Raw genomic sequence first — 25,790 nt, forward strand, 5'->3', positions numbered from 1 at the left:
GCTAGTTGGCGCGATGCACAGCTACGCGCAAAGCCATTGCGCTAGTTAAAGCAGTACTAAGCTATGAGCAATTATACTTAAATGTGCTTAATACTGCTACACTTTGCTTAACAGTGCTTCACATTGCTTAAGATATGTTACTTATGCATTCATCGGTATGCATAACCAATTCACCTTCTTATGTACATATATATAAAATATCGTTCACTACTACATAGGCCATTTCAATGCTTTTTACTAAAATTTAAAAGATAAATGTCAGGAATTATTTTTCTATACAGATTTCCTACAGAAAATAGAAAGGGGAGTGGAGGGACTCGAACCGGGAATGCCTCCTCTTTGTGCGAAGGCTCTACCACTATGCTATTGCTATTTGGCTTAATTTGCATATACGTTTCTTATTATCCTCTTTGATGTCTAAACTACTAACTGTAGCTAAGCAATGGGCAATCCCGTGCAAACACGTGCAAATACGGGCAGCTATGATAAAAAAAAAGTAAGAGTTTTACATTTTATAATTGTAGCCTCAACCCACGGTGTGCAGACAGAGAAAAAATCCAGTGCAATTCCTTGCTTTCAGTTTCATTGACCAAATCACCCTTCCTAATGCTATCTTGAACCACTTCTATTGCCATAAATTTAAACCATTGACTATCCCCCATGAGATTAATGTGCTTAGCTATTGCACTATATTGAAAACCTTTCCATGCACAATAATAATGATCCCTAATTCACTCTCTGTGTCTGTTTTGCCCACATAAAAGGTAAAACAGCAGACGCAATATGCTAAATAGACTATATCTTTTGTATTGCCGTCTGCTGAGGTTTTAAAAATAAACCTCTTGTCATTCTCTGGGTGCACAAAGGTCCCACTCTTATCAGTAAACTGACAATAGTCACACTTATTACATTGAGTGGTATTATTATTTGTTGTGGGGGATGGACTAAAACTATTACTACTAGACAGATAGCAAAGCCTTTGTTTCAAATACTTCTTATTCTTATATATAAACATAGGAGTCAAACTAACAAATTCTGACAACAGCACATCTGTTCTTGGAATATGCCAATTCCTACTAATAATATTTCTAAGTCTGCACCATCACTCCTATATGCTATACAATATGGCACATTATATGAGATATCCATATCTCTCTCGACTCAAGTTAAATTTGGTGTAGAAAAATATGGCTTACTACATCCTCTCCTTTGATCTCTAGCTGTAAAGCAAGCTAAATCCTTTTCTCTTTATACCCTCTATCTAGGAATTCAGATTTAATGGACTCTAAGCCCTTCTTGAAATCGGAGTCCCTATCGTGGAGTCTAGATATCCTAAGAGCTTGTCCTTTTGCCACATTTTAAAAGACATGGCTAGGGTGCATACTGGTTCGATGTAAATGGTTTCTATAACACTCTTTCCTGTACATCTTAGTGAAAAATCTTTTTGTATTCATCCTTAGTCAAACTGACATCTAAAAAATCAATATTATGTAATGAATACTTCATAGTAAATTTCAAAAAATCACTACCGTCATTAAGAAAGGACAGGAAACACTCTATTTGCAACAAATATCCTTTCCAGATTACAAAAAGATCATCCACAAATCAACTGTAAAAGCAGAGATGTTCACTACACCTAAAATTTCCTAAGACATACCTACTATCCCATTCAGCCATAACTATATTGGCATAGATATTGGCACACGAAGTGCCCATAACTACATCAGAGGTTTGTAGATAGTATTTCCCATCAAAAATAAATACATTAAATTCTAGTATTAATTCTAGTAGATAGCAAATAAGGTCAATTTTGTGGGAGGGATATGAACTATTTTTAGCAAGAAATTCACGTCCAAACTCAATTCCCACATCATTGGGAATCATAGTGAACAGAGACATTGTATCAAGTGTAACTAAATATTCATTCCCTATAAGGAAGGTCTCACTTTGAAACTTGTATAAGTCTTTCAGGAACTGTTCAGTATCATGTAAAACAATAACATATTGATCAAGTATTGGCCTACATTGTTTCTGCAAGTAAATTGATGTTGGCTCAGTTAGCCATCCTCCCCCTGCAACAATTGGTCTAAAAGGGGGGGTTAAGGGATCTTTATGTATTTTTGGAAGGCTATATAATGCATGTATCAAAGGGGACTCAACTATAAAATATTAGAATAAATCTTTAGAAATGACATTTTCCTGTAAACTATCATTAAGAGATTTTAAATAAGATTCTTCCATTAACTGGATATCATTTATAGTAATACTCCTATAGGTATGTACATCTTTCAACATGTCTGCAATTAAGTTAAAATAAAACATCCTATTCATTACTACCACAGAACACCTTTGTGTGCTGGCCTAATAACGATACCAGCACAATTTTGCAGAGTTCTTAAGGCTTCCCATTCCTCCCAGTTAAGGTTTATAAAATGACCTTTAGTCATATCTGCGGTAAACTTTTCATACATCTCTTCTTCACATACTTTAATAAAGACCTCTATAGCTGAGGGAATATTAGATGTATAAATACTGGGCTTCCTAAACAAACAAGGTACATACTGATCATTATCCGAACAAAACATTGATTTCAAATTCTGTGCAAACAGTCTCAGTTCTAATAAAGTGTCAGGAATAGGATGTTTTATTTTAACTCAGTTGCAGACATGTTAGGCCCCAATGTATGCCAGAAAATATGAAAAGTTCACAATATTTGGATGGAAGTGTTTGCACAGATACTTGTATACCCTGGTAAAACTGTATAAAGTATTATTGGGGATGCCGCCCAATTGCTTGAAATACAAAGACCAGGCATACCTGTGGAATGGTAACACATTTTTTGAGGGTGCAGGAAATTTCAAGCAAATATAAATGAGATAAATGAGAAATTAATAAGGTACAAAACTTCATTACTAGAGAGTTATTTCTCCTCGTCTGCTTGCTAGACCTAGGAGTTACTAGGGCAATTTAATCTTTGAAATCACAGTTGATTATGGTTGCAAGAAAAATATAATTACAAAAGGGAAGCCTATGGAAGCTCCCAGGATATGAAAAGCAAGAAAATAATGAAATCAATTAACTAACACCTGTATAGTATGGAATGTCTCACCTTTAGCAGTTTAAATACACCTTGCATTCCAGTGCATTTTCCAAAAACTAAACTTAAAAAGTATAAGATAAACAAATGTAAATGTTTTGTGAACAATAAAAGCTATTCAAACTGTACAAATAGCAATGTTGTCAGTAATAGGTATTCTTTACAGAGATACTCAGTGCATTCAAAGCATTTTCCATAAGTACTGTAACATAAAATAATGTACACAACCCCCAAATAATAGTGTTTGCAAATTTTCACAAATTTTTATATGTTGAAAATTGTACAAACTAGACATGTTGTTATAACATTTTTGTTAACCAGACATAAGCTTTCACATGAGAGAGATTCACAGAAATATGAAAATATATATTTAATGGTATAATTAGCTATATAGATATTACTGGATATCTCTGAAGATGCGTAGCTTACAGTGGAAATATCAAAGATGACTTTCTTCAACAACACCTAAGGTTTTACTTAATGTTATGCAACAGTTTGTAAGTCACTCAGTTTTTGAAGTATTAAGTATATATGGAAATATTATTTATTTTCATAATTACTAACAAACAGCTAGCAATTTTTCCAGTATACTGTGATATGAACCAGCACTGTCAGTGAATTGCCCTGTCTCTCACATTGGTGTTTCACATCATACACCTCGAGAAAATGTAGTATGAAAATCTGAACATAAATTGAAAATATAAATAATAGGTGGCAAACAAAGTTTAATTTTCCACTACAGGACATCATAGACTAAAAATCTTAGTGACGTTTTGTTAATAACTCCTTGCCCTTTCTAATACTGTCTATTAACTGGTAAGTCATTTAGTTAAAGAAGCCAGACCCCAGAAACAAAGCTTTGGATGCCATACAATGGTATAGACGTGAGTGAGTTAAAAAGATAGAATTAACGTCTGTGTTGCAAGCCAATGTAAGAGTTGCAGTGACAAAATGGAAGGCATTGGAACAATGTATGCTAGACTTATTTTAATAAATGTGCCTGTGGGGTTCTGAAGGGTAACAGTTGGGTAGACTAGAGCTGGGTCAGGAGTTTTCATTTGCCTTTTCTTTTAACCTACTTAATGGTGAGGACTTGAGAGTGAAAACTGGCTACAAAAGTTAAAATATCAAGTAAGGGAAATAAATCTTTTTAATGTTTTTAAGATCACTGCAGATGAAATGTAAGTAGTTAAATGCTTATAATTTATATATAGTAAGTACCTGACTGTTGTAGAATAATGGACATTATTTAATTCAACATGTTTTTTCTTTATGCAACGTATATCTAGGGGCTTTTACTTTTTGTCAAGCATGTAGATTTGAGAGCCTATAAATAAGTAGTAATTCTTATTAAAAAAGGGCATCATAAAAGTTTGGACCAATGCAATCCTGTATGTTGAAAACATACAAGATTAACATAATACTTATTATTTGAGAAATTGTGTATAGGAATATTAGACCTGTATAATAATTATTGATTGCATATGTGAATAATTATCAAGTTTGTAAGCTGAAAAAAACAATGTTATGTTTTGAAAAATAAAAATATCAGTGCTAATGGATGAATGCAATTAACATGAAACCAAATGAGTGCTGACCACAGAGGCATGCTTGTTCTGACACAGCTGCAAGCACACATTTTAAGTCATACTTGAATCTCATAGGAAGAGATGAAGGAAGACAGCTAACTGACTCCTCACATTTTTCCCCTTATATATTGTTATACTACTTAATGAAATTATTCAGAAGTGTATAATTCAGGATATGGCAGATTACTCTACCTTACTATATTACAAGCTGACCATTCTACCAGCCAGTGAAGGAGGTTCAGTCCTTACATTTGCTATATTAAATGACAAAAATTTCCCTATCTCATGTTATGAATTTAGCATATAGAAGACTTTGAAGTGTCCCTGTTTATAGCAGCTTTTTCATTCAAATGTTGCAAAGATAAAGTCTCTTTTGAATGGAGGTGTGGGGGCTTTGAATCCTCTGTTCACAATGGTGAAGCCAGCTTGAAATTAGCTTCCCTATCCTATAGAATGTCAAATTCTTGACATCTGAGTGTTCATGGCAAAAACAACACAGAGCAACCAGGCATCCCTATAATTACAATTTACTAGATGGGTATTCGCTCTGACAGGTGTCTGCAGTTATTTTGAAACATGACCAAAGTTTATTTTGCTGTTTCTTTGAGCAACAGCAGATGGTGACTTCATATAAATGTAAATGAGGTGAACTTGCCATGTCATGTTTTATTTGAAGGGTACAATGAATGCAGAAGTCAGTGAACTCAGCTGTATCCTGAGCAGATGTATTTGGTTGATTGAAAACAGTAACCTGATGTGTTTTCATAAGTGTACCATTTGTTGCACCACAGTTCCCATTGGTTAAGTCTAGAAAAGATGATTTAGTTATGTCTAACTTTACTTTATTCTTAGGTTAAATATTATGGTATCATTATTTATGGGAATGAAAGAAAGTATAACTTTGGTTTGCAGAAAGATTCTATGGCTTTGAGTGTGATTTCAAAGGTACTGTAAACTGGTCATTAACTTGCATAATTCAAAAATTACTAATCCAAACTGCAGCAGTAGTAGCAATAGTTCGTAGCTTAAAAACCCTGCTTTCAAAATGCAGATGTAAAACTTGAAAGATGGCTCTGAATGATACCACTGGTTTTGAGCTAACAATAAGTAGTTAACTGTGTGAATAGGATCTAATGGCATTAGCCTCTCCTACAACCCAAATCATCACACCAACAGTAATATCTAGGTTATCAGCTTACCGGCAACCATAGAAGCTACTGATCCGGTTGGATGTTGTTAGGTGATGGGTGGTTCATCACTGAAACAGCTCACAAGATTACTCAAAATAATCAGAATTACCAACACAAATGTATCTATAATTCTGAAATTAAGATTTAAAGATAAAATCCATATTCAAGCAAACACCATACACAGAAAGATGGAATGCGTACTGTGTGAGCAGCATTTTGACTGGTGCTGCAGTACAATAGCTAATTTAATCTGAGGAGAAAGGTTACTGTCCGTAAAGTCAAAAGGATAAAAGAAACAGCACTTATCATTAAAAGATCTTCCAACTGTTATTGATACTGACAGAAGAGGAACAACTCCATTATAAATCCTACTATAACAAAACACACATTATCTACAGATTAATAAATCACAGTGCAATCACTCGTATAAGGATGAGACAGACAGCAGATTTTGGGGCTCATAAGCATTAACTTGCATGGAAAGAAGTATTCATCCCCAGAAAGTGAATGTATTTCAGAGATAATGGTTATTAATGTATCATGTGTACAATAAATAACTTCATTCCTGTCTCGGCAATCTTGTTTTGTAAATATACTTTAGAAAGGCTGTAACTTTCTTTGAGTCTTTATTTAGCTGAGTGCTCAGTTCCTCAGAAAGAGTTGCATACCTTTTACTGGATCAGAGTAATGAACCTGACATATGTGACTTACTAGAGAGAGACCAGCTTTACATCCTATATGCTGATGTATTTTGTTAAGATTGAATATGGGCATTAGTCTATGTCTGTACTGGATTTAAATATCAGAATTCCTCCAGAAAGGTTTTTTTCATGCAACCTGATCATATGACAACATATCTATATTACTGTATTTATTGCCATCATTTATCTGCTTGATCTCCTGTGTTGTGCATATGTTTTGTAAGCATTTTCCCAAATCCCATCAGACTTGCTTTCATTATACTTCCTTGACAAGTCCTTCGTCTTGAAACTGTTAGTATAAATTATTTAGAAAATTCATCAAAAAGTCATTGTCCACCTGACCAATTGGGAAGTCCTCATGCCTTTTTCTCCCATTTTGCATTCAGTAGACGTGTTACTTTAACTGTAACCACCTCTTTTTATTTAGTGCCACACTCCTAGGGTCATAGGTACTTACAAAGCTACTGATCTGTGGGGATCATTAGAAGCCCAGCCATATATTCTGGTGAAGTTTTTAACCTTTATATTTTAAGTAAAAATAACTCTGTGATGAGCAGAACATTTACTTTTGTTGCCCTGTCCAAGAGACCTCCTACAAAGGCTATTTAGTGCCTTCTACTTTTCTAGGCATTCTGAGACAAAGTAGCAATTCTACTACCTTCTTTGATAGTCATGCCTGACTGTCACACATCACCTGGCTGGCTGTACTTGTCTATCATTGCCTTTTTTCTCTCTGTCTCACAAATCTGTATTACTAAATTGTCTTCTGCTTTCCTGCATGTGTGACCAAATCACTACAATCTGTTCTCCTTGACCTTCTTTGCAGTTCATGCTACTTTGGCTTCTACTCTGATGTACTGTTTCTGCCTGTCCACAGAGTGCATCCTTCTATGACTCAGGCCCTTCATTTCTATCAGCTGAAACTTCTTCAGCTGGTCTGCCTTCCTGTACCATTTTTTGTGCTGTTTTGTATTCTGTACTTTTCAGTTTCTTTGGCATTCTTCTGTTGCACACAACCCCTGACATTTTGTGCCAGTTAGCAGCACCTCCAGATTCTAGCTTTGAACTCCTCATTCATATATCCTTTTCCTTAACTGCATGCCAAGATATATGAATCTCTGAACCTGTTCCACTATTTTGCCTTGTATCTGAATTTTCATCATTTTCTGAGTTCCTCCATTTGCCATGATCACTGGTTGTCTATACTCTGTTTCATGTCATTCCCTTATCCTTTGCTTATGTTCTTCAGATTTTACTTGCAGTGTCACATATCCATATACAATAGCTTTATTGATCTGTCCCCACCAGAATTATTTGTTGTTTTTAGTCCACCACCAATATGAACAGCAGTGGGCTCATAGCCGAAGCCTGATGCAAATGCACTCTTACAGGAAACCTCTCTATGAGTACAAACACTGTTCATACTTGTGTCATTGGATTGTTGTACAAAGTGTGCACAATTATATCAGGATTGCCCATATCAGCTTTCTTGGTACCTTACTATATGCTTTATCCATGTGTAGGAATATCCAGTTGAACTCTCTTCCTAATTTCCAGCTTTTTCTATGCTATGGTTGTACTGCATCCTGATCTGAATCTGAACTGCTCCTGTATCCATAACTTTCTCCAGCACTTTCATGCAGTAAGTAATGCATGTGATACCTCTGTAATCCCTATAGTTGTGTAAAATATCCCCTTTTTTTCTTGTATACTGCCACTAGAATGCTTATTCTCCAGTCATCCCGGATATCCATACCATTATAAGCACCTTTATGAGCCATTTCTGTCCTAATGCACATATCTTGCTAATACCTGCTCTAACTTTATCTGATCCTGCTGATTTGCATGACTTTGTTCTCCTTAGTAAGTTTTTTGTACTCATTTTAGGGTTATGATGATTCCCCATCATTTGGGATGTCTGATACAGAAATAGAAAATAAATGGCGACTAATACTGAGCCTTGAGATAAATAAAACCTTAATCCTCTGTAATGTGATGCAAACCATTTCAAACATTTCAGATATGTTGTTCGTATAACAGCCTCCCCTTTTACATAATAATTGGTCACATACTAATCTCTCCTCTTATTCTGTCAACCTTTCTGTCAATATTTAAATAAATGATTGCTTGCTTTTCTTTCAGTTGCATATCTTTCATCCATTTCAGTAACTGTAATCATGTGAGATTTAGATTTTTATACACCAGGTCATATTCACGTTTTGCATTTATAAAAAAATACTCTTTATTTTATAATTTATAAAGATTCACTGTATCTTCTTTAAAGGGTAATTTCATTGTGTATTGTATGAAATTGGGTTTTTAGGTGGTTCATAGGTTCATAGTTGGGTACTAGCCTATCCAACAAGGTTCCCTGGCTTATGCCACCCAAGAAAATTAATTTCCTGTGCCCCTGTTGAGCAGAGCCACAGAAGTGATCCCTGGGGTGTATTTCCTATTTCCCATCCATTTATCAAGATTTTTCTTAAAGAGTGCTAATGAGGAACTTTGCTTGACATAGATGGGTAGCTTGTTCCAGAGTATAGGAGGTCTCTGGGATGGAATCTATCCCTCTAGTATGTCCTGTTTATTGTGGTGACAAGATTTAGGTCCCTAGAGCCTGTAGCTTGGAGGGATTGGGATTTCTTTAGGTGTAGCATGTCCAACAGCTCTGAGTTTAACATAGCTTTATATGTTAGGCAGCAATCTCATCAGGACTGGCAATATGCTACAGAGTAAAGCTGGAGTTTTTTGAGACGGTCAGTGTAGGGCATCTGTTTCAGGCCAGTAATCCTCTTTGTGAGGTACTTCTGTGGCCTTTCCAGCTGCTGCAGATGTCTTGTGAAGTACATTCCAAAAGGGTCATTGTACTCTATAATGGTCTAATGAGTGCAGAGTAGAGGGGAACAATGACCTCTTTTTTCCTGGATGAGAACCATTTTGTGACGAGGTGTGCCACAGAGAAGTATTTCCTGGCTACTGTGGCGATGTGATTATCAAAGGAGAGACTACTGTCCACCTGGGTCTCTTATCACACATTCAACGTTAAGTAGACTGCCATTTATGTGGTAGTTCATAGGTACAGAGTTTTTACCAGAGGGGATGACATTGCACTTTTTGGCACTGAGCTTGAGGCCATGCCTGTGACACCAGACATCTGTCTCAGTGAGACCCTTCTGTAGAATGTCCACATCATTTGGGACTCGACTATGGCTCCTAGTTTGCAGTCACCTGCAAACTTTGTTAGCCAGAGGCCTTCTCTGTTAGCCTGTACTTCAGAGAAGTAGAAACCAAACAGGAGAGGTCCCAAGACTGAACCCTGTGGTACTCCACTTGTCACTGGTTTGAAGTCAGATTTGGAGTCTGCAACTTTTACCATGTGTGTTCTGTCAGTGAGCCAATTGGCAACCCAGCTTGTGATGTAGGGATTTATACCTAGTTTAGTGAGTTTAGCTATAATTCCAGAATAGGGGATGGTGTCGAAAGCCTTGGCAAGGTCAAGATAGGCTGTGTGAGCCACCTTACCCGCGTCTATGGCTTTGGTGACTGCCTCAAAAGAAGCCGATCAGGTTCAGAAGGCATGATCTGCCTTTCACAAACCCAAACTGGGTGGAGTCCAGAGTTGGGAGGTTACCAATGTCTTTGTTTATGAGTTTCATGATTATACGTTCCATGGCCTTGCAGACCAGGCTCGTCAGGCTAATAGGGTGATAGTTCCCAGGATCAGTGGTGGCTCCCCCTTTGTGGAGTGGGGTAACTGTTGCTGTGTGCCATTCAGTGGGCTCAAAGCCTGACATGAGACTATGACTGAATATGGTGCTTAGTTAGGGAGCTAGTTCGCTCTGAAGTTTGTGTAAAACGTAGCCTGGGATGTTGTTCAATCCCATGGATTCTTGTATTTGGTTTAGGGAGCGCAGCTTTTACCTGCATAAATGTGATTACAGGGACTCTGCATTCTTCCTGTATAGATATTGGCCCTTTAGGGGGTGAGGGGGGTAAAGTTAGCACTGAACCTATCTGCCAGGATGTTGGCAATATCACAGTTGGTTCTGTAATTTTTGTGCCGTTGTGCTGTAACTCAGAGCAGATCTGGGTGTTGCCATTGAGATTCTTGACATAGTTATAGAATGCTTTGTGGTTGCCCTTAGAATCAGTGGCAATTTTGTTTTCGTAGCTAACTTTGGAGGATCTTATGAGGGATCTCAGCTTCTTACTGAGGCTGACCAGAGAGCTCCTCCACTCATGGGATTTTACTCTCATTTGCAACAGTTTCTTCCTTCTGTTCTAGAGTTTGTATATGGCAGGGGACCACCAGATTGGCTTCCTTTTTTTTTGGAGGATAGCATCTTGGTTCTGTTTGGGACAGCACAATCCATGCACTCGTGTAAGTGATTATTGAGTGCATTTGTGTAGGATTCAGCAGTTGTAACTGTATTTTCCATCTGCATGAGTGTCGTGAAGTTTGCTACTTCTGTCTTAAGAAGCATGAAGTTGGCTTTGGAGAAATTTTTTACCATGGTTTCCTTAATGGTGGGTAAGGGCAGGATGCAGATATCTAGGGTGATTAGCTTATGGTCGGATCTGACTAATGAGGAGTTGACTTCAGGTGTGGAACACCAGTTACTCATGTTGGTAATGACTAGGTCTAGGATATTGTTGCCCCTGGTGGGAGTGTGGATAAGTTGATCCAGGGCATTGGAATTTATGAATTACAGAAAGCATTGCGCGAATGAGTTGGTGCATGAGTAGTTTTCCCAGTTAATGTTGGGGTAGTTAAAATCTCCCATTATTAGGGTATTTGGTTGAACTCTAATATTTTCCAATATGTCAAGAAAAGAGGAGTGGGAATCCCAGGGCATTGTGGGGGATCTGTAGCAAGCTAAAATTTGGATTACAGTTTTGCCCAGAGTTAGTTGCACTTGGATAACCTTGGATGCATTATACTGCGCAACTAGCCTGGAGGTGTGGATATCCTTAATGAATATGGACACACTTCCGATTTTGGTGTTCTGGTCCAGGTTAGATGGCTGAAAAGTGTGGAATGAGTTATAGCCTGGTAATGCAGGGGTGTTCTTTAGAGCCTTGAACCAGGTCTCAGTCACTGCACAGATATCGATGTTCTCCATTTTAAGGAGTACCTCGAGTGAGTGCATTTTGAGATTTAGACTTCTAGCATTGAGTAGCATTACCCTCAGTTTTTGTTTGCCTGTTCCTGTTATGGTGGTGAATTTGTCATTTGAACCTTGCCTAAAAAGACCCTTAGCCAGTATCTGAACCCCAGGGTCGACAGGTGCAGGCCATCTCTGGCAAAGCACCGTGGTCTGTTGACCATGTCATCCCAGGCAGACAGATACTGGATCCCCTTAGAATGACACCAGAAGCTTAGCCAATTGTTGAAGTCAGTCATTTTGTCCTTGTTTTGTGGAATCATTCTGGGTGATGGCTAATGCCACTCAGAGCTAGGGTCATACCTGCCTGGGCTAAAAGATCGGAGAGCTCTTCCATGTCTCTTTTCATGTAGTCCAGGGAGGTACGTCGCAGGTCATTCACACCAACATGGACAATGACAGAGTCATATTTGTACTTGTTGTGGAGTGACCTGAGTGTGTGGTTTATGTGGTGGATCCCGGCATCCGACAGGCAGATGACAGTAATCTTCTCCTTGTTAAGCCTGGTGAGTGGGACATCAGTGTGCCTGACTATATAGTCACCAATGACTAGTGTGTTGGGTACGTTGTTTTGCCTTATGGACTGTGGTTTATTGGCACACTGAGTCTGTGGGTTATGTGTCATTTGGGTTGTGTTGGGGGGGGTGGAGGTTGCTTGTGTTTCTGCTTTGGAGGTCTCTGTTGCTTGAGCAGATTATTATTGAGAGCCTCTGTGAATGTTTTTGTGTTTCTATGTGTGGATTTTGGTGGTGTAGATTTAGTGGGACTATGTGATGAGTGTGGTGTGGTGCAAGTGTTTACCTTCTCCTCTTGACTGCCAAGTTCAGTCTTGGTTGGAGGGCTTTACCTCCAGTTTGTCTAGATAAGTGCATCTCTCACAGGTTGTGGTGTTGGGTGGTAGGAGGAGAGGGTTGTCTGTGTACATGAGGCAATTGCTACATTGCCCCAAGATCCCGATTCATCAGATAGACAGGAGAGAACTTGGGAGCTGACCCTTGGAGATGCCTGAATAAAAAAACTACTTTCCTCTAGACAAGTGAAGAAAATGAGTGTAAGAGCTGTTTTTCTCTAACCAAGTGAGGAAAGTAAGTACAAAAACTGTTTTTCTCTAGGTAAAGAGGAAGGTTGAGTGCTGTAGTAATTTGTAGCTTATTTAGTGCTAATAACAAGTTCTGAACAAGTGCTGAGCAGGAATAAGCAAATTCAAGTGCTAAAACTAAGAATCTGTAGCTGAATCTTGTGGTAGATAGGCTACCTAGTGCTTACCACTCCCACTGATAAGCTAGATGCTTCCCTCCAACACAAAAAGGCTTGGGGTTAGTGGTTGTGACTTTGGGGTTGGTTAGTGACTTTCCTCCTGTCTGACTCATCTTAGAGGTTTTTTATCCTTGAACAAATCTTCCTGATTTGCCACTTCAAGCTGTCTTTCTGACAAATAATATCCTACATCCATAACTATGTCTGGAATTGTCATAACATGAGGTCATTTAAGAACAATGTTTTAATGCTATGATCCTGTTTATGTTGACAACTTAAAAAAAGAAGTTATGTACTTACAGTAACATTCCATGTGAGTTGTTCATCTCGCCTTCATTCTTACAGATGGATTCGGAGCCAATCTTTGGCTCCGAGTCGGCCTACTACAAAGCACGAGGTCTTCAGATAGCTTGAGGCCAAGTCCCTATCCCGTGATGCACCTAGAGTTACCTCAGATCTTGTTTGCTGCGCATAATAATACCATGTGTCATTCTATCACTCCATAAGAGAAAGTTATAGAAGGGTTGAGCAACCAGGAAGGATCCAACATCTCGGTCTTCGAAAAACCCAGTAGGGAGTGGGAGGGTGGGAAATAAGAATGAAGGCGAGATGAACAACTCACATGGAACATTATGTTTACATAACTTCTTTATATGAAGTTGTTCTATCTCACCGTTCATTCTTACAGATGGGTAGCATCCCAAGCACCATCTATCTCAGGTGGCTCACGGGAGTATGTTTTTCAGGACAGTAGTCCCAAAGGAGGCTCTGTCAACTTTGTAATGAGTGATAAAGGTATGAGGTGTTGACCAAGTGGCTGCTGTACAAATGTTGTCAATAGGAAATCTGGCAGAAAAGCAGAGGATGTAGATGCTGCTCTGGTGGAGTGAGCCTTAATTTTATGTTGTAAGGGCATATTAGCAGCTGAATAAGCAAAAGTGATACAATCAGATAACCACTTGGACAGAGTTGTTTTGGCCACTGGCATACCTTTCCTGGAGTCTGAAACGGAGACATAAAGCAGTTCAGATTTCCTAAAATCTTTTGTTCTATGCAAGTAAAATCTGAGCTGTCTATGAACATCAAGTTTGTGCAGCATATATTCTAAGTTGCTGGAGTGATTGGGGAAGAAGACTGGAAAATCAATAATTTGATTAAGATTAGCTTCAGTGCAAACATTATGCAAAAAAGAGGGGTTAGTTTGAAGTGAAACTCTGTCAGCATGGAAAATCAAATAAGGAGGCTTAATGGACAAGGCTTGAAGCTCTGACACTCTGCGGGCAGAAGTGATAGCTACTAAAAAGATAGTCTTCCATGACAAAAATTTGAGGTCACATGAGGAGGCTGGTTCAAATGGAGGAAGAATAATGCAAAAAAGCATACAATTTAGATTCCATGGGGTATAGGGAGATTTTACAGGTGGTCTGAGATGAAAGGTCCCTTTAAGAAAGGCTTTGGATAGTTTGTGTGACATAATGTTCAATCCTTCAAATCCAAGATGAAAATTAGAAATGGCAACAAGGTGAACATGAACTGTTGCTGCTGCAGCTCCTTTGTTAAAAATCATAGTCAAGAACTCTAAAATGGAGGCCATATGGGGCTTGATAGGGATCAATATTGTTTTGAGAGGCCCATATAGAACATTTTTTTCCATTTGCTAAGGTATAGCTTCCTCGTAGAGGATTTATGAGAGGCTAAGAGAATTTGCTTCATCTTATTAGAAAGGTTATGGAGCCTGGCTATGATGGGAATTGGAGCAGCCAAGCTGTCAGCTTCAGGGACTGTAGAGAGGGATGAAGTTCCCCCGACGAGTGCGTCAGAAGATCTGGAACTGGGTCCAGAATCCAAGGGTCCTCCAAAAGATGAAGTCAAAGGAAGGGGAACCAAATCTGATGAGGCCATTGAGGGGTTATTAGAATGATGGTCCCTCCCAGGGCTTTTGCTTTCTGTAGTACCTTGGATTTCAATGGGATTGGTGGGAATGCATAGAGGAGACCCGGAGGCCAATCATGAACGAGTGCGTCCCTTGTGGCTTCTCCCAGAGGGGGAATTCGGGCAAAGTAGCTTCTGCATTTCTTGTTCATGTGACTGGCAAAAAGGTTGCAGCAAGGCTGGCCCCACCTGCGGAATATCCTGTCCACTATTTCTTTCTTGAGGTACCACTCGTGGGGCAACAAAATTGCTCTGCTCAGCTTGTCTGCTATCACATTGGATTTCCCTGGGATGTGCATTGCTAAAAGAAAGCACTGGGTGGATATAGCCTACTGCCATACTCTTAGGGCCTTGTGACAAAGGGGATATGACCTGGTTCCTTCTTGTTTGTTCAAGTACCAGACCACTGACATGTTGTCTGTCTGAATTGCAATTGTACCCAGAGGAAGAGAGTCCTGGAATTACTGCAACTCTAAAAGTACTGCTCTAATCTCTAGGACATTGATGTGCAGGTGTGTCTCTTGATCGGCCCATGTGCCTTGGTCTGTTCTTCTCTGAAAATGCCCCCCCCACCCTATCAGGGAAGAGTCCATGGTCACTGTGGCTGCTGGTGGGGGTAGAACAAAGGGACGACCTATCGTGGCATGAAGAGAGGTCAACCACCACTGAAGATCCTTTTTGCAAACGTTCGTGATCATTATAAGGTGAGACATGGGGAGCTCTTGGTAAGACCATTGAGTGAACAACAGCCATTGCAGTATCTGCATGTACATGCAACCCAGCAGTATGGCCAGAATTGCAGCTGCAGTAATGCCTAACAATTGTAGTACTTCTGATGCTGGAGCTTTGTTTTTGGATATCTGATTGCGGACTTGCTGACGGAGTAGTAAGACTCTTTCTACTGGAAATATGAGCATGGTGGTGATGGTGTCCAATTCTGCTCTGATAAAAATAGCATGTTGCGATGGCAACAAGGCAGATTTTTCTGAGTTTATTGTAATGCCTAGCTGGCTGCAGAGTGACAGAGTGGTGTCCCTGGCTTGAATGAGTTGATGCCTGGTGGTGGCAGTGAGGAGCCAATCGTCTAGGTACGGAAACACCTGGAATCCTAAACGTCTCAGGTGAGCCGTGACCGCTGCCATATATTTGGTGAACACTCTGGGGGTTGTAGTGAGACCAAAGGGCAGGGCTCAAAACTGGTAATGATTGGCTCCCAGCCAGAAGCTCAGATGATCCCTGGATGGTCTGGCCATTTTTATATGGTAGTACGCATCCTGGAGATCTCTGGAGCACATCCAGTTGTCTTTCCCTAAAAAGGGAAGTATCAACTGAAGTGTGACCATCCGAAACTTTTCTTTCTTGACAGATTTGTTTATCCTGCTGAGATCCAGTATAGGGCTCCAGTCCCCTGTCTTTTTTGGAACTAAAAAGAATCTTGAGTAAGTTCCAGATCCTGTCTGTTCTGCTGGGACTGGTTGGATGACCCTTTTCTTAGCAACGTTTGGACCTCTACTGTTGCTTGTTCCCTGTAATTGGGTGGAACATCTGGGATTTTTCTTGTTGGTGGAGGGGGTGTGGCGAAAGGAATGAAATATTCTCTGGAAATGATACTTTGTGCCCAGTTGTCATTTGTTATTAGCGACCCCCGACTGCCTCCAGAGTAGGACAGTTGGGCCTCCTTTCAGGAGCACTGGTAGGGCTTCCCAAAGAAGTGATCTCTGTTGCCCTGGTTTTGTGGACCCCCTCTGCTGTGAGGATGGCATCTTCCATTATTGCCCCCTCCTCTGCCCCTGGAGGGGGTTCACCATGTGTGTCCTGAAAGGCACCTTGGACTTTTCGGAACCACATCTTTCCTCCCCTTTGGCCCTTGGGGTAGGGTCTGGTAGGGGTGGAAAAACAGACTCTGATGGCAGACAGAGTCTTTCCTTCCTGCTCACACCTGGTCAAAGTTTCCTTAACTTTGGGCCCAAAAAGGGACAAGCCATCAAAAGGGGGTATTTACAAAGGATGACTTGAAGGGCTCCATGAAGGAACACAAGCGCATCCAGGAGTGTCTCCTAAGAGCAATTCCTGTACCCACTGCCCAGCTCATTCCATCTGCTACATGCGAAATGAGGTGCATGGACGAGTTAACTATGGAGTTGAGGGTAGCAAGCTGGGAGGCAACTTTATCTGAAGCTCCTGCAACTACTGTACATTGAAGAGTATCTCCCAGCTCTTTAAGGAGATCTCTTTGCAGTCTCATAAAATGGGTTAAATAGTTGAGGGAACGCAGTGCAAAAGTCACTGAACTGTAAATGCACTTCCCATATCTATCCATGATCCTAGAATCTCTGTTAGGAGGATGGATGGAAGAGGAAATTTCTGAAATTTCCTTTTTGGCATTAACTGGCATACCCTTGGTCAGAAAAGACTTGTCTTGGGGAGTAGAGATAAATTTATTAGGTCTCCTAGGGATAGGCTCCATGGTGTCCGGAGAGTCTCAAGCCCTTCATGAGACCAGCTGTATAAGCTCATCAAAGGGCAGAGACACCCAAGAGGTGGAGGGCTGAGACCTGAAAGTCTTCAGGAGAACCAACTCAGGTTGGTGGACTGCCAGTTGCCCCTCTGTCTAAGGATTTCTAGTATCTCAGCAAATGAGATATCCTCAGAGGGGGACCATGGGGATCCTTCTGATTCATCCAAGTCAGTATCAGATGTCAGGGCCTCCTGTTGGGAGTCTAGATGCTTCCTCTTACAAACTTTCTTCCTGGGAACCTCATCAGTGGGAGCTTCTGGTGAGGTTTTGGAAGAGTATGGGCCACCCAATGAGGCTTCCTGAGGCTATGGGTCTCTACGCTTGACAAGGATCTGTGAAGCAGAAGCAGACCCAGGTGCTTTAGGGGAGGAAGAAGCTGGACCTGAGGTCGAAGATATCTTAGGAGACATAACTCTCCTCATGGCTTTGAAGGCACCTCTGCTCTGATGCGAAGGGACCAACAGATCCGAGGAAACCATCAATACCCACGGCACCAGGACAATGGGCTCTGAACCAGAGGTAGGAGCCGAGCTCATCCAAGCCAAAGCCCTGAGAGGCAGAGTCAGAACCGACAAGTTGGTCCTACTATCCTCCCTGGACCAGACCAGAGAGTGCCGGCTCCTAGATTCCTCCATCTGCGCCGAGGATGTCAGAGTAAACGGGGCCGAAGACACTGGAGCAGTCATCAGCTCTGAAGGCTCCACGATCAACAAGTCTGACTCCTCCGGCTCTGAAGGACCGGTGTGGCTCGGAGGAAGAAGAGTAGTAGCTGGCAAAAGGGTCTTCGGCTCAAAAGCCGCTTGGGTCGGAGCTGATAAAAATGTAGCAAAGGCCGGTGCCTGTAAAAGCTTCTGCACCACATGTTCCACATCCAAATCGGAAAGGCTGATAGAAGACTGAGATGAGTGTATAGAGGGTGGCACCGACTGTAACAGATGAGACTTAGGTACTTCTGATACCGGTTCCAGAACTGGGGACCGGCTTCGAAAGGATAAGACGGTTGGCTCCGAGGTCTGTGGAGGTGACGTCGAAGACTTTATGGATTTCTTACTCTCAGAAGTCTTGGAAGACTTTGAGGACTTACTGGATCCATCTTGGTCACTCAAAGCTTCTTGGAAAGAGGGTTTCAGCAAACCTCTATCGGTCAATTTCCTCTTTCTCTCCTGGAGAAGCCTAGAAGATAAAGAATGACACATGGAGCAGCTATCTTGGAGATGCAATGCTCCCAAACAATAAGCACAGTTAACATGACTGTCGGTGGCAGACATTTTCTGTCCACATTTAGGGCATTTTTTAAATCCTGACTTAGGGTGTTTGTCTTGGTCAGCCATACTGTACAAACCACAGTATCAAAAAAGGTTACTGTAAAACTGTACACACCCAAACAATTTCGAGCAATAACAACAATCAACAAGCCCTTTGAAAATTATGGGCTAAAAGTCACACACACACACACACACACACACACACACACACACACACACACACACACACACACACACACACACACACACACACACAAAGGTATTTATCTAAACAAAGATAAAGTATCAAGTTGTGGCAGAAGTCACTGTCTAAATGCACACAACAATAGTATATGCTACTGTTTCACACAATGAAAACTAAACCTTAGCTCTAATTATTTTAAACTGTGAGAAAAAGGTCACTAACTAAGCACACACTAATCTAAACTATTAATAAAGATAGCTGTGACAGAAAAGTCACTGATTAAACACACTCTAATAATCTAAACAAGGCCTAGGAAAAACTAGGCCAACTGGTAATATCAGAAAAGCATACCAAGGGAAAGGGAATTACACAATAAAGCTGTAAGAGCTTAAATAACTATCTATTAATTATGAATTATCAATATAATGAAGAAATATTGAAAAAAATAAGGTTTTACTGGCCTGAGCTAGTGAGAACCTCCAATCTATCACAGCGGCAAACTAGATCTGAGGTAACTCTAGATGCGTCATGGGATAGGGACTTGGCCTCAAGCTATCTGAAGACCTCGAGCTTTGTAGTAGGCTGACTCAGAGCCAAGGATCGGCTGCAAACCCATCTGTAAGAATGAACAGCGAGACAGAACAACTTAACATCATCCTTTTTGTGGAATTACTTTTTATAGTTGTCTCATTTTCTTTCAAATTGTTTTTCAAGCAAGTTTCATCTCCCAGTACAGTACTGGAAATGCAGTGGAAAGACCTTAGTACAAAATGGATATGCTACATGAAATGAAATACCTGTTCATCCATTTCTTGTTTTGTCAAATTTGTCATCCATACAACTAAATGCCTGTTTGTATGGAATAGTAATACTATTTTGAATGTTTCATAAAAGGTTCACAAGCAGAAAACTGCACATTTTAGTGTCACTACTTCTCATAGTTATAAATTGTACAGATTTTAAGTTAGTACTTGTCATAGTTATATTTAAGGCTGTTTAGCCTGTTTTTCATTTGAAGCTAAAGATATAAACAGTAAATGACTTCTGTAGATTAATTCACGCTGAACCGTTCTGTGCTCATTTTTATGTTGGCAGTAAAACTTATGGTTAAACTTAATTTGCTCTGCCCACTTGTTCTCCCCATACCAGGCATTCCACCAGTAGCACAGGGGGGTAAGAGTCATCCAGAGGAGCCATCACATGCACTACATACACAACCATTAAGTTTATTTGTGCCCTCACCAGTGACTTGGCAACGAGGGTGTATCTGACATGTCCCAAACTACTCTCCTGGTTGAGAGACATGTGATTTACATCTTTAGGGTGCCACAGTGCCTCCCCCTATGGGAGTATAAGCTTCCATACACCTGTGAGTGAAGGGTACTACATCTGTAGCCTAGTGCATCACATGTATGTCTAAATAACACTTTCCTCTTATAGTACGTGGCATTTGTATGATCTTGGTCCACCATGCCCATGGTAAGCACACCCACAGCCATAGCTTGGTGCATCACATATATTTCTCAAGGCCACCTTACATTCATGGGATATGGTATTTGAGGAATCTTGGTCTACTCTGTGCTAAGGGTAAGCATATTCTTTCTCCATACACCAACTCCAACAGAATTCTAAGGTGCTAATTCACCCTTGGTCACTTGGACCATAGTTAGGGATTTATCCCTGTGTACCACCAAAAGCTAGCTAGTTGTAGTTTATTTTCAAAACTTGTCAGTTGTTTCTCTGATCATTTATTATAGACATCATTTGGTTTACTGTTATCAAGTTCAGATAAACTTGTCATAATTCAGTGTTCTTGCATATGTAACGGTGAATTTTTTGTGTCTAATGCAGGCTGCTCTGTGGTAATTTCAAAATACAGTTTCCAGTCAGAATTAATTTGTCATAGGTTAGATAGCAAGCCTTTAGAAATGTATTGTATTGCTCTGATCATTTGTTCTATGGACCTATATTTGTAGGCTTAATCATCTCTGTCATATATACTTTAATCAAAGTACTATTTATATAACCAAAAACAATGAGCTTCATGTTCTACACTGAAGTCTTCTCATATGCTTTTATGATGTTGATGGTGGAGGTGTTATTCCCGAGAATCAGATCTACATTTCTGTACTTTTTCCGATTTATGATCAATGTAACCCATGAAGCTGTGTGTTTCATTATACGCATATGATGATGCAATTGACACAAGTAATATGCTTTTATTTGGTAAAATGCTAAATTACTGTACAAGTGTAGTATTTGTCAGGCTGAAAAATTCTGTTGGCTTTAACATTTTGAGCTTAGTTCAGCAGATTCATATTGATGAATGAAGGCTTACACAGAACTTTCTGTAGGAATTTGCCTTCTGAACACTTCACCTCTTAAAATACCTGGCACACAGTACCCTAAATGCAGTCTTCAGTTTTAGATAACCATTTGTAATCTGTTTTCTCTGTTTCTTCCCGAAGCATGTTAGGAACTTTAGCTGCTACATTCCTGGCAGTGGCTATTATTATCAAGTACTATCTAATGAAGGATAAGATCATCTTCCCTGAGTTTCACCATACTTCCAGGTAAATAACATATTTTTCCATGCCTTGGATGCTGCCTAAAAAGCTTTAAGAAATCAATATTTTGACTTTTTGATTTTTCCATTATTTCACATAAGATTGATAAGTTCTTAGACTTCACCACAAAATTGTAGTAACTAAATAACAGTGAAAATAAATATTAACTTGATGATGTTAAGATACATATATACATGTATATACATGGAAGATATTCAACAGATTTCATAAAATTCAAAAAAGCTTTGATAGTTGGATAGTAACCTGATGGTAATATTGAGAAAGTTGTACTTAAAAGACATTTATGCCAGTACTTTCTTTAGTTGTGCACAATATTTGGTTCTAAAGTGAGAGCATATTTATCTGTAGATTTTAGAGGGCAAATGATTCAAACTAATGGAAGCATGCTACAAAAAGGTAATGAAACCACACATCATATATCAGGTTAAGACCTTGAGCAAAGAACTGTGAATTGTTTTGATATACACAAGGAAATCAAAATACAAGTAAGACCTACAGATTGGGAAAGGTGACAAAAAAGCTACTGTTAAATGCACATCTGACAGAAAAAATTAAGAAAAAATGAAAATGTTGTTAAAACAAAGTAAGAGAGAGAAACATGAAATTTAGTAAAGAAATTAATCCTAAGTCATATGTAAATGCAGCTATTAAGAGAGAAGGTAATCCAGTTGGTAAAATTTTGCCCAAAGGTTTTTAGACCAGTTATTTCCCAGACTGTCCATTGATTGAGGCTAGGGGTTTTCTAGCTATTTTTACAGAGACCATGTTACTATTGTCTTGAAAAAGTCAACTTTAAATCCAGTCTGTCTGAACCTTTCTGTCCAGTATATAATCTTCCTTTTAAATGTAAGGTACATATCATCCTATGACACTGCTGATCAACAGCAGTCTGGATTTATATCTTAGCACAGTACTGCAACAACATTTAATTCATGTTGTAATTTATCTCCTGGAAATTTGAGATCAATTATTTTACATGTTGAGCCTCCTTGATCTAACAACAGCTTTTGGGAACTTAACCGACTGTATTAAGACCTTTTGTGGTTTTACTGGAGCATTGATTGATTTGGTTTACCTCCTACATTTTTGGCTGCTCCCTAGGGTTGTATCTGGAGTAAATTCCTCTAGTCACTATCCTCTGGAATGTGGAGCACTACATGACTTGGTCCTGGAACCAGTGTTCTTCACTGTGTATTTGCTGGTCCTGTAGAGGCAGAAATATTTCTCATCAGTCTTATGCTAATAACATTCAGCTTTTTCTCTTCATCTCACAGAAGTCTGTGTGGGACTTTATTACAATAGTAGACTGTTTAGAATTGATTCTCACTTGGATATCTGGAAACTGAAACTCAGTGAGGCAAAGACCAAGGTAATAGCACTTCATGCCATTGAATCTCCATGCCATCTTCCTCAACTCATTATGTATGGGAGAGTTAACCAGAATTGGTGTCTGAAAGCCATAATCTGAGAATTGTTTTTGATGACATGCTGACGTTGAAGGGCCTTGTATCAGCAGTCAACAAAACATCAAATTGAAGATTTTAGTATGGATCTGGAACTTTATTCCATCTGTAGATGTTGCTGGGATTATATATGTTCTTGTATTAACTTGGTTAAATAACTACAGTGGTCTATACCTAGACCTATCAGATTGTGACCTAGCACATCTGCAAAGATGCAACATGTTATGTTGAGGATGCTAATGGGTCACTCTCATGACTGCAATGTTACTTCCTTTCGTTGAGATTTATACTGACTTTCATGCACTGGCCGATCATTATTTAAGATCTTATTAACTTATGAATTCTGCACATTCTGGGTTCTGCTTATTTGAAAGAACTGGTCTCAGGTTCTTTCCAGGCTGTTGCATTAATGAGGAGAAGGGCTGGTAGTTTAAAGCCACGCAAGTGCATTGTGTTAAATTTGATAGCCATATTTATTATTAATTTCCTATGCATATGCATAGCCTTTTTATGATTTTTTTTTATGTCAGCTTTGGTTTATTTATTTTTTTCTTTTAGAGTGGTCATCCATTCTGTCTTTTTAATATGTAATGCTTATGAGGTTGTAAATTTGGATTTAAATGGAGTAGGTCAACTGAGTTGCTGCACTGGTGAGGAAAATTTGAAATTGAAATTCGTGAATTTTCCTTTGTGGCATTGCTTTCAAAAAAAGGATCATGGCGGACTTGTGTGATTTTCTCAATATATTGTAATGAATTAGTTTTCTGCTAGTGTCAGTGAATGTCTAGGCTGTAATAATTTCAAATGTGATTCTCTGAAAGGTAAGTGACAACTGTAGCGTTCATTAGGAGGAAAAACAGAACTATTTAGGGGTGAGAAAGTCTGAAGCTTGGAAGGATAACTTAAGTTGGGGCATAAAGGGAAATCTTGGCTAACAAGAGAAAATGGCTTTTTAAGATGCTGTTAAGTGCATAAATTAAACTGAAAGTTGTACTCTGTCTCTTCTGTCTGCAGGATTTCTTCTTGGGCATCCATGTTTAGTGTCGTGCCAACAATATGCTTTGGATTCCAGGTAACCAGACCTTTGTTGTTTCATTATGAAATGGAAAATAAATATATTCTCCTCAGGTTCTAATGTATACTATTAACATTATTTTTTTGTCATAACACCAGCAATACTGATAATAGTAAGCACCATAGTGGCTCCATGCACAGTTCTTAGGCTTCTGAGGTTCATTTCTGATCTCCAGTTTGCATTTTTTTCTCTGAGTTTGCATGGGCCCTACTGGTAATCTGAATTCTTTCACATTCTCTTAACATGCTGGTTAATCAGTTACAGCATAATGCCATTTCCATTGTGAAAAAAGGTTTTGACAGTAAAGGGTCAACAGTAGGCCACCTTATTTGCACAGTTAACAAATAAGTAAATGAGAGTGAACTGTAAACTTCCCATAGAACACTGAAGCCAAGAAGTGGATTTACGTTAAAACTCCCAAATCTTCCTAAACTGTGAGTGAAATAGTTTAGGTCATCTCTCTTTTTGATGAAGGTACTGAATTTTTCAGCATGAGGTCTGTACATTACAAATGAGATTGTGCCATAAGCCTTCATCCTGATGCTAATTGAGTGGATAGATGCACATATCCACAGTAAATTTATTCTGTTTTGTGAAATTCAAATTGAGAGACAAAATATTTGGGGATTACAGTTAAGATCTCAGATATTGATGAATATTATAAGTTCATCTTTACTCCATCTATGGAGTAAAGCCTGAAAAGGCTGTGCTATTTCCTTTGCTAAGATACTGTACAAATAATCAAAAGTCCCTTTTATATTCAGAGTACAGATATAATGGCTGGTATGTTATGTAACCCTTACAACCATCAGAAACCTTAACCATTTGACTTTGCAACCACAGACCATTCCAAGGTTATCCTTGATGATTTTCTTTAATGTGTTTTTCAAGAAATGGATGACACTGTTCATCTGTCATTAGAAAAATTAATATGTAGTCCCTAATATATTTGTTTGCCAATACATGGGCAATGGGAAGTTTACATTCTGGTGCCATGCCAATCTTTGCCAAATCCAACCTTTTTTCAACAAGCGTAAAGCAGAATACTAATTTAAAATCCTTTAAGATATTTTACTGCTATGTTCACTGGCTGCGCTGACCATGAGACCCAGAAAGCACTGGAAAACACAATATGGCTGTATAACTTGTTAGGGCCTGTCTTTTTGTCTAAGTTGCTCACTTGATCTGGTTCACAGTGGGAAGATGCTGATCACCCTCTGGTCTGTCTCCTTAAATGAAAGACTTGGATACAGCATTATCCATCTTTTGTTTCTTTTTTTTTTACATAAAATTATTCAACTTGTCTGACAAACCAGTGATTCTGTGCATCAATAAAAAAATGATGGTATGCTAGCCCTAGTGGTACAAGGCTCAACATTGCTGCACTAGTGATCGACTGTCATAATGTCAATAACTAATATGCAATTCTGTGATTGATGCAGCAAAGACAGAGATTGTGCATTCCTCAGGATTTATATTTTCCCCAAGATATTGCAGTCTGGGCTGTGGTAAGAACTGCTACAACTGGTGGGGGAGGGAGTGTCCACTGCAAAAAAAAGATGATCTGATGTTGTCAATCTTCATCTGTTCTTGACTGTTGGGTAGTCTGTTCCAATCCTCGGAACTGGTTCGGCCATTACACAGCTCGCGCCTACCAAAAATCTCTTGAGCTAAGAGTTTACCCAGAATGCCCCTCTCTAAATTACCTCAGATCTTGTTTGCTGCTCTTATAGCAAGACATGTCAGATTACTCTTCTCTCACAGCT

At 39.3% G+C, this 25,790-nt stretch overlaps 1 protein-coding gene across 1 annotated transcript in view; it reads left to right on the plus strand.

The window, feature by feature from the left end:
- The window catches only part of LOC122810357 (putative sodium-coupled neutral amino acid transporter 8), a 572,913-nt gene that overhangs the window by 369,490 nt on the left and 177,633 nt on the right, over positions 1–25,790 (plus strand). The window contains exons 4-5 of the mRNA XM_044081938.1: positions 21,367–21,471; positions 23,964–24,021. Of these exons, the coding sequence (XP_043937873.1) occupies positions 21,367–21,471; positions 23,964–24,021 (163 nt within the window). The remainder of the gene's footprint in view (positions 1–21,366; positions 21,472–23,963; positions 24,022–25,790) is intronic.

The sequence above is a fragment of the Protopterus annectens genome, chromosome 8.part1, assembly GCF_019279795.1.
Source record: "Protopterus annectens isolate FY-2018-M chromosome 8.part1, PAN1.0, whole genome shotgun sequence".
NCBI classification, from domain to species: Eukaryota; Metazoa; Chordata; order Ceratodontiformes; family Protopteridae; genus Protopterus; species Protopterus annectens.